Source organism: Abramis brama (genome assembly GCF_963993115.1).
Source record: "Abramis brama genome assembly, chromosome: 17".
Classification (NCBI taxonomy): domain Eukaryota; kingdom Metazoa; phylum Chordata; class Actinopteri; order Cypriniformes; family Leuciscidae; genus Abramis; species Abramis brama.
The window spans coordinates 20,388,268-20,398,857 of record NC_139979.1 but is presented as its reverse complement, the minus strand read 5'-3'; the positions used below and the strand labels follow the sequence as shown (position 1 = coordinate 20,398,857).

The following is a 10,590-nucleotide window of genomic DNA, read 5'->3' as shown; positions in this document are numbered from 1 at the left end:
TCTATCTATCTATCTATCTATCTATCTATCTGTCTATCTGTCTGTCTGACAAATACAAAGGAAATTAAAATACCGTAAGTGTGAAAAGGAATGAGGTAAGAGAAAGGAAAGATAAGAGATGAGATAGGAAAAAGTAAGTAATAGGCAGAATTGCTACGTTTGCTTGTGGCTCTCTGATGTTTTAATAGAAGCTAAGTGCTGAGGAATCGGATGAGAATTGTGAGGATTTCCTGGTTTCCTGAATAGGACCTCATTACTATTATGGACATGTTTAGGGTGGAGAGGCTTTTTTGGCTGCTTGTTGGTGAAATCTCATTATGTAATGACATACGATGACCCTTGTATGTCATGCCCTGTGTGTTTTTGTGTGTGTACATTCATATAATGTCCATATAATGACCATACTAACTATTTTATTTTCTACCCTTGTTTGTGTCCATGACAACATTCAAGGGTGTATGTGTATGTGTGTGTGAGAGTATATAATTATCGCAATGTGTGCTTTTAGGTTCTCTGCTTATATGGAAAAGTGTAATTCCACCTTTGTGAATCAATAATACATCTCTATTAAGATCCATTGGGCTTTATTAGGCAACATATGCTGTGTTGTAGTGCAGTTCTGGCTATGTAATTAATGGGCTGGGTGGGCCAATTAAATTTGGGTCCTTTATGGTTGTGCTGATTGCTATGTTAAGGGACTGAATTTCAATGAATGCCTCCCAAACATTCCCAACCTCTTGGGGGAGTATGTGCATGCATGTGTAACTCTCTACATTTGCTTGCATGAGAGGATGCTTGTGCCCGTGCGTGTCAGCTGGGGGTGGCTCCGGCAATATAATTACTGCTCATAAATTACCCTCGAGATCTTTTTAACCCACCTATACGTTTTTATGATAATAATGATTAGAGACCGACAATAAATGCATCGGTATCTGGGTTAGTTCACAGGGCTTGGGTCAGTCTGTCTTTTAAGCAGCTCTGCTCTGTGAGATCCATTTTGCAGTTACAGTGAATTCTGTTGAGAAAATGAGTGATGTTATCTTTGTCAGGTAAGTCGTTAAATGTTAAATATGAATTATCTGTTGACATTTAATGGTTGTGAAACACAGTGCAGATGGATATTCTGTATTTCAGTGCGGTCAATATTTCAATATTATCACTTCGAGATAATATGGGCTGTCAGATATAATGACGTTCATTCTAGATATGGTGTAGATACTTTTACTTTGTGAAACACAAAAGGTGAATTTCTAATGAATATTGAAAATAGTATCTATTTGATACAAGGAAAGAAAGTGGATGAGGATTGGAGGCTGTCTGGCTTTAAAATGATGGAAACCCCCCAAATATAATAAAAAGAGGTCCATACAAATGGACTCATGCACAATATTAGTAGCGCTTAAATGACATGAATATTGTGTAGGTCCTACGATTTAAAGCATTTTATTCCATTGGTCTGTTTATTCTATTCTGAACTGATCTTTTAATCTGCCTGCACTAGTGGTACTGCCTTAGAAGCTTTCTTCTAATGAAATGTATACATCAGAAATGCTCTCTTGAGAGCGATATAAATTGGGATGTGAAGGAGGGGCAGCAAGGAAAGGATGAGAGAGAATGCAGATACTGAGAAATTGAAAGAAAGAGAGAGCAAGAGCTGTAACAGAACAGCCTGGAGTTCTTTGAGCGCTACTAGGGGACTTCAGGAACCATGGATTCAATCTTTGCCTTCTTTGCCTTCGACAGAAAGATAAAAAGAAGGAAATAAAACGCTAGTAGTGAATGAATACAGCAATTGCCACAGGAGGAAGCAGCAGCAAGGATCTTTGCAATTATATGCGATGAGAAAAAGTGAATGTACCGATGACAGCAAAAATGCAGTTTCTAGAACGCTTAAAGCTTACAACATTCCTGCGCTCAGACTTTAGTTTACAAAGTCACTTTTTATTGATGTTTTTTGGGGTCTTTGACCCCTCATCAAGAAGTGAGGAATTACTAGCAAGTATAATGTTATAAAAAATTTCTATTTTAAATAAATGCTGTTTTTTTTAAATTATTATTTATTTTTTTTACTTTCTATGCATCGAAAATCCCTAAAAAATGTTTAATAATAATAAGAAATGTTTCCTGAAACCAAATCATCATATTATAATGATTTCTGAAGACTGGAGTAATGATTGCTTTGCCATTGCTTTATATTTTTAAATATAATAAAATCAAAAACGAATGTTTAAAATTGTAGTAATATTTCAAAATATTACTGTTTTTACTATATTTTAGATCAAATAAATGCTGCCTTGGTGAGGATAAGAGACTTATCATTTTGAGATTTTGAGATTCGCCAAAGTTGCAGAATTATATTTCACAGTGTTATTAAATTATTTGTTTTTAAAGTTTTTAAAGAACTTTAAGTATTAGATGATTGCAGAGATGATTTGAATGTAAAAATAGATCAAATGAATGAAATATCCAATATCTGCAGATACTGATAAATCCTTTTCATTCATGTTTCAAAACATTCATCCTTTAATTTGAGCTGCTTGACATAGCAACAATGGCTTTACCAATGATGTGAGTTTAGGGTGGGGCTACTTGTTTGTTCAACCAATGGCTATTATGCCCCTTCTTACAAGATGTAATATAAGTGTAAGGTGTCCCCAGAATATGTCTGTGAAGTTTCAGCTCAAAATACCTCACAGATCATTCATACCTGTTGTAAATGCCCATTTTTGAGTGGAAGGAAAAACATGCTGTTTTCATGCATGTATCTTTAAATGCAGATGAGCTGCTGCTCCCCACCCTGCTTTCAGTGAGAGGGCGAGAGCATCGAATAGGCCTATTATCATCTTAATCACGGTCACGGCTCATGTGACATCGCAATTCTTCATCATCATGAAGGTTTATTATATGTATGTCTTATCAGTCTAAACTTCTAATATATGGTTTTCTAAGTGCACACATCTGAAGCACGCACACAGAAAGCTGGCTGTCAAATGGTGCACCGCGTGAGTATTAAACTAAATTCTCTATTGCGCTTAAACTCTCAAATACACACAAGGTTATGTCACATAAACACAGTCAGTTATGTCTGTGAACGTAAACAGCAAGTAAAGAAATCACATGTGTATATTAGATCTGTGTATTAAAGTGAAAACAGCGTAATATACAGTACCTACTGCTATAAATGCTGTTAATATGTATCAAACAACAAAATAAAAACGGAAAATCACTCACTGCATTTGATTGAATATCTTTCGTATTAATAAGAATACATTTCTTACTTGGATGCTGCTGTTAAATGCTCTGGCGAGGAGATAAACATGGCGGACTGTGTACAGCTCACTCAGGGCGGGTCTATGCTAATAGGGAAGAGTCCGTCAGCAGTTGTGGGGGCGGGGCCTAAGCAATGTGATGTCACATTGCATAGAAACTGCGAATGGCTTATTCTGAGACACTGCTTATGATTTATGGGGATTAAAAAAAAGGAGTGGATGGATTTTTACCATTATAGGGTGGTTGGCATACACAAACTGCCTACACATTTATGTTCAAACACCGTTTTGCATAATATGTCCCCTTTAATTCTGAATAACCAGAGACAAACACAGAATATCACCAGTGGCATGTATCGAATGAATGTTAAGTGTCAAATAACGGATAATGTTCAGTCCATTGTAGTCTTTAAAATCTTCTCACCAAAAGTACTATTGATAATGTTCTTACTATGTGCTGCACGACTAAACAATCAATTACGTTCCTTCAATGTATTGATACAGGGTCAAAGGTTAGTCTCAATAACCTGTAACCCACTAGAAATTTCGGCTAGTTGCTCACAATCACCAGAATCCATATGATTGGGTTTCACTGAACCGGTCTTCTGATTTCTTCATTACGTCAATAGAGGCTTTTCATATCCACTCTGTGCTCAGGTGGGTCTGTTGTCTCCTTCTTGTTCATTTGGCACTGGAATAGACTGTTTGTTGAATCCATTTTGGTGATGTGGGCTTGTCTGTGAGAAAAGTTCATTAAGATACTATGGTTTCACTCCATGGAGGGCCTTTTACATAGTATCTCAAATTCTTTAGAAAGATGTTTTGTTAATGTCGACCTCTGCATGAACACAAGCATACAAGCAAGTCCAGTGGGAATGGAAAGCAGAGAGTGACAATGTGGAATGTTTTTCTATCAGTTCTGGTTAGAAGAGAAAGTCCAAGTCGAGAGAATTTTGGCAAATGTTTCAAGAAGTGGTACTGGTGTGGTTCTTGTGGGTTTTATTCCGGGGTAGAGTTTAATCTCAAGGGACTTTTGACGGAGGAAGGGCAGGATGAAGAGTCTGTCATGTCTTCAGTCTTTACCCCCATCTTTTTCAGTGACGATTCATCCGTAACAGAGATGGAGCGAGTGTAGCTGGGTCGCTTCGGAGGAGCAGAGTCTGAAAAGCAGACAAGAGCATCAGTTTTGCCACAAATGCTTCTGATTTATCGGATCATGTTGCAACAGTTTTGTTAGATGAGTCATGATGACTTCCATATTAATTGTGAAGTTGCATCACCGTGCTGACTAAACTGTAACAGCTGTGATGCAGTGTAAAACATTCACCAATAGAGGGCAGTGAGAGATGACAGAGTTTACAATGAAAATCTATTCAAACTCTAAATCTAGAAATGTTATAATGAAAATTATTTTTTTTCAAAATGTATGGTTCGGCACTATTTCTAGGTCACTAATCATTAAGCAAATTTGTGATATTGATTTATATTAATTTTCAATTCCAAATTTTTACTTAAATTCTTATGCTGATAATATAATTAAAGCATTTTTCTTGCTTTTTCTCTACCTGTGGAGGTAATGTCACTCTTGAGTTGGCAGTTGGTTTCCTCCTGCTGTTTTCTCTCGTACTCTCTCACCTGCTCGATCGTCATTCCTGCATAGTACGCAAATATTTGTTATACGTTTGCCGGTATTTGCGAAGAATTAAGACGGATGACATGCAGCATTTGAGTGCCAAATGAGGGATTAGGATTCTTGTGTGTACTTAACAGAGCATGTGATAAATTATGGTAATGAAGCATAACAATACGTCTCTTTACCATGCCACTCGTCAATCCATGCCACCGCCTGTCTGTGTCCCACCAACAGAATGTCACGAATGTTCTATGATGAATCATAACATGCAGTAATATGACACATAATATGACACATGATGGGATTACATGACTAAAAGCATGATGTAATGCATGGGACGTAACGCTCAGTACCCTGTGAACGAAGTCCTCTGTTCTTCCCTGGAAGCCGTAGACCTCAAAGCTACAGGTGACTCTTTTGTAGGAGCACATGATGGGTGTAGTGGAGTTCCTCCAGTCATCCACTAGGGGTCCCCGGCCTGTTTTCTCTGACACCCAGTGTCTCAGATCCTGTTTGTTTTAAGTAGATACACATTACCTGCTGAGTGAGCAGATTATTGCTTGTTCTTGTGTGTGTGTGTGTGTGTGTGTGTGTGTGTTGCATGCTGTGCATGAATCACTGTGCAGGGGTGACATTACTTTTCACAGTTGGTCATGTGGTGTCCCATTTTTAAAGCGTTAGAGGCACAAATTCCATGCTTTTTGTTGTGTGACCTATTAGATATGTCTGATAAATGATTATCTAACATAAAATTAACATAGCATGAAAAGTAGTTAGTGCTAAACATAACATTTTGGGTTCAGCTCTGCGTAAAATGAGTGATTTTGGCTTGTCTGTTGTCTAACATTTTTACATATTCTGTTGAAATGATGTTTAGTTAATTGTCATAAAAGCGGTTTTATTGAGCAAAAATGTAATATTTAGCTGTGTCCCACAATTTTGGTGCATGGGTTATGTTACAAAAAGTGTAACACTCAAGAAGTAACATCATTTGGACACTTTTTAAAGCATGACAAGTAAATTCAAATAATAAGTTTTATAGCCAGTAACCTCCATTAAATGGAAAGCTTTTTGTGATTTCTGAGGATAAAATGGAAATTAAAGTCATCTAACATCATATTTGAAAGCCATCATTAACAATGATTATGGCATAAACTAGATTATCAGGCTCTGTTTTTGTTCACTTATTACTGTAATTGACAATTACAGAACATAATTAGTCTCAACTACTTGTAATAATATAATATAATATAATATAATATAATATAATATAATATAATAATATTTGAAGTATTGATTCACCCATCCGTATTTAACAATTTTGGTCCCTTGTCTGTAGAAGTTATAGTTTTGTCTGTTTTTCTTTTTTGGTAATCCTTGGATTTGTCTTAGTCCTAACTTGGCATATGACAGCTATGGATTTGAGGTTGTGCATGACTGAATCTGAGAGAACATGGAAACATGCTTTCCTCTGATGTATTGTTTGTCCACTGAAAGAGCAGCAGATTCCGATAAACTGTACCTCTAAGTAGAGCACACTGACAAATGTGTTTTTTATGTAGGCCTAATGTTTGTCTTGTGGTTTTTGTTTCTGCACTTGTGTGAAGTGCACACATACTTTTGTAGAGCTGTGTTAGTCTCTGCTGCGTCATTTAAATACTAGCTTTGAAGACATTTGCACTGCTATAAGGGTGCAAAGACCAATAGAGAACACAGTGGACTGGATGTTTATTTATTTGTGTGTCAGAGTTGTTCACCGTTCGGAATTGAGCTGAGAATTTAATTCTAATTAAATTTGATGAACATGATACAGATGATACATAAGATTAAAATTTAAGGAAGAACAAGCTAACTGCTGTTACCTAAGTGTTGTTTTTAACAATAACATTGTTCGGTATGAATTACCCTGTTATCATACACCCAACAATCAATATTTGAAATGCCACGTATACATTAATTATTTCATGTCATGGTGGAAGAACATTTCATTTCACAGAATTTTCAGATTTTCTCAATATATTAAATGGATTTCAGAAGTTATCTGAAAACTTATCAGTTATCTGATTCTGCCTTTCTGTTGTCTTTATAAAGTCACCCATATTTTTCTTTAAAAAGTATAAATTGCTCTTTATACATAAAAATACATTACGTTATATTTTAGGAAGGGGTCTCTCTCAAGGGGATCATTATATTTGGGGGACTTTCCATAAAATAAAAAAAACCTTATGGCTTATGTCAAATCTGTTTTGATGTTTGTGTTAACTTGACGGCACTCAGTTTAGACTCAGTTTAGTCTAATGAGCTGAGAATTTTTCAGCCTACATATCAGGGGATAAATAGGCATAATTAGTTAAAATTAATGATTTATTTATGTTTTGACGAAACTTGTGTTAGACTATTGGATTTCCTCTTATGTAGACTGCTGGTCTATACAGTCCTCTTCTTGACGTTCCCAATTCAAATCCCAATTTAGCGTTCGATGGCATGTGGCCAATTCAATTCACATTCCAACTCATGAATAGAAAATGAGCCCGCTCATAAATTCTGAATTTTACCCACCCCTGATTTAGTTTTGCCATGTATTTATACATATATGAATGTATATGTACCTCTGACTTCTTGTAATGCTTATCAGGGATCGGATCGCTCAAAATATCCAAAAAGCAGACCGTGTCCTTTGGAGTTGGGTCATCACCAAACACCTGCACAGGAGACATCGGACAACATCAGACAAATCCAACAATATATCAAAGAAAACACTGCTTTCTTATTCCAGCAATGCCCAAGTAAAATATGACAGTGTAACTTAAAGTTGTCTAAACACAGAAGAATAGAAATGCACCAACGTCTGCATCTGTTTGAAGACAAAGGGAAGCCGTTTCAGTGCTCAGCATTGCTCAGAGCAATCTTGATGTAAAATACCACACATTGCAATGCAACCGGTTAAACATTCTGTAGCCCATTACAGAACCTTGACACACTATATAACAGAAAGACCGTAGGGCGTAGGCAGAGACTGAATTAATGCAAAAAACATGGAAACAAAAAGTGCAAAACCAAGCCTATATAGGCAGAAGTACTGAATTATGCACACCACTGCAGGCCAGTGGAGAAATAAACCAGATAACAAGTCTTAACTTAAAGGAGTGCTGCCTTAACTGTGCAGCATTGCAGGTGCTTTTTGCACCCGCCGGAATCTAAGAGAAGAGAATGAATGAAAAATAAGCAATTAAGGAAATAAGTGGTGTTCTGATCTTTCTTTTGTGGGCTCTCTGTTTCAAAACCTTTTTCGTTTTTTTTTTTTTTAAAGTTGTTTATGGGTTAAAATCAATGCAGGTGTTTTAACAAACCCCTGCTCTTTTCCCTCTCCTGTTCTTTCCTCTCTCTTTGTCTTTTTATCTCTGTCTCCTCGTGAGGAAAGCTGTTTACTGTTCCTCTTGTCTGAAGTGTTGACACTTGGACCAGTATTATTTTGATTTGTTTGAATGTGCTGGAGTTGTGAAACAGTGCCTGTATGAAAAAACCATATGTTGGTGTTCATTTGGAGGTTAAGGTTTGGAACAACTTAAGGGCGAGTAAATTATGACAGAATTGTAATTTTTGGGTGAACTATCCCTCAAGTCATGTGTATGTGAATGAGGGAGTGTGTCTGCTGGTGTGTGGAGAGAAAGTTGGATGAGTTGGAGGAAATTGTATCAGTAACAAAACTCCTCCGCCATCTCCCTCGCTCCTTCTTTCGCACAGGCAGATACTCATAAATCTCTGAGTTTCTTTGCGGCAGGTTGGATCTTGTTTAATTCTTATTTTTCGTTTATTAATAACAGAGAGCACTCCGGGGCACTCTCTATCTCTCTATCTTTCTCTCTCTCTCTCATTCGCTGTATGCAAACAAACACACGGCAAACCAGTAACAATAACTCATCTCATCTCAATAACTACTAAGAAAAAAGTCTGAATGACAACACAGCTAAATGAACAGTTTGTTCACTTCATTAAGTAGGTGTCTCTAATGACCTGAGGGCTAGTAGAATATTTTTTTTGAAACCTAAAACTTTAACTGTCTACAGTAAACAGTTATTAGTGCAGTGTTATGGCTATTGATGCATTAAAAACCTCAAAGCGACTCATGAGATTGTATCTCCTGAGAACAAATTTTGTCCTTGCAGTATATCGTCCCATTAAGAAGCCAGAAAGTGATAAGTTATTTAAACAAATGTATTTATTTAAATAAATATGAATGCACAATTTAAAAATTCTGGCCAATATTGATAAGATGATAATAATTTTATTGTTGTAATAAATTGAAATGATTTTATTATTGTTTTGCTTTTTTTTTTTTCTAAATAAGGTACAAATAAAATAATAATAATTTATATGCTAAATGAATTTAGGCATCACAAAATTATATTGTACAGTATGAAAAATGGATATTAATTTTTAGATCAGCCAAAGATTACATTTAACTGTTATTAAACAGTTGCCAGCTTGAACAATAAAATATGAATATCATCCAAAACTATATTTAAAAAAAAATCTTTAATATCTTCCATTAGCTGATATGGTACAGATATATTGTGTATCCCTGTACTTTGAAGACTACAAACATAAATCACATCAAATTGCATATATATTTGTTATAAAAATATTTTTATTTCAGATGAGAAGGCCAAATAAAGTTTCTGGAGTTCAAACTACAGTTTAAACGGTTGGGGTCGTTAACATTTTTCAAAAATGTTGTTAAAAGAAGTTTATTACCAAGATGCTCATCAAAGATTGCATTTATAATTGTGACATATTATTACAATTTAAAGTAACTGTTTTCTATTGAAAAATATTTTAAAATGTAATTTATTGCTGTCATGGCAAAGCTGAATTTTCAGTCTTCAGTGTCACATGATCCTTCAGAAATAATGCTGAATTGACGCTCAAGAATATTATCATATCAGTGTTGAGAACAAATATGCAGCTTAATATTTTTGTGGAAATCGTGATCATTTATTTTCAGGATTCTTTAAATAGAAAGTTCAAAATAAAAGCATTTATCTGAAATATAATAATGTGAGATTTTTGTTTTCTTTTTTTCCCTTCTTTTTTACAAAGAAAAAGTCTTATATATGTCTTTACTGTCAGTTTTGAACAATTTAATGCATCCTTTCTGTATAAAAGTATAAGTTTCTTTAAAACAAACAAACTGCCGATAAAAAAAAAAAAAAGATTGACGTCCGTTAACTGAAGGTGCGTGAACAGCTCTGTTGGTGTAAATACAAGAGCCCTATAGCTTTGCTATAGTCTGACCTGAGGCCCTGGTTTTAAGGCACTGGTGTCCGGTGTCACAGGAGTGAGGTGGACTGTTTGGATCTGCTTACATGACTGTTACTACTGAGCGCTTCACAGACGGACACGAGCACAATGGCCTTTACAAGGACGTGAGCCTCTGATGAATCGCCCTCCTTTAAGAGGATTATCTCCTGTAAGAACACATACTTGTGTGTGTGTGTGTGTGTGTATGCATGCATGCGTGTTGCCTTCTCTCACTCACATTTTCACTGCAACCGTTGTCATTCTCAAAGTGCGTCTCGATCCTGACGTGGAACCTCGGTAGGAAGGAACACTTTTGGAAGGAGTAAAGAAACGAGAAAGAGGGAGAGTGAGAGTGAGGTGATTATCTTGTTTGCTCAGTGGGTCAGT

General features: G+C 35.9%; 1 protein-coding gene across 1 annotated transcript in view; it reads right to left on the bottom strand.

The window, feature by feature from the left end:
- Positions 1 to 3,555: 3,555 nt before the first annotated feature.
- pitpnc1b (phosphatidylinositol transfer protein cytoplasmic 1b) overlaps positions 3,556 to 10,590 on the bottom strand; it is a 10,044-nt gene continuing 3,009 nt past the window's right edge. The window contains exons 2-7 of the mRNA XM_084089506.1: positions 10,442 to 10,513; positions 7,512 to 7,604; positions 5,256 to 5,411; positions 5,088 to 5,151; positions 4,835 to 4,921; positions 3,556 to 4,429 (exon numbers count right to left, since the gene is read on the bottom strand). Coding sequence (XP_083945632.1) covers positions 4,269 to 4,429; positions 4,835 to 4,921; positions 5,088 to 5,151; positions 5,256 to 5,411; positions 7,512 to 7,604; positions 10,442 to 10,513 — 633 coding nt within the window. The 3' untranslated portion in view covers positions 3,556 to 4,268. The remainder of the gene's footprint in view (positions 4,430 to 4,834; positions 4,922 to 5,087; positions 5,152 to 5,255; positions 5,412 to 7,511; positions 7,605 to 10,441; positions 10,514 to 10,590) is intronic.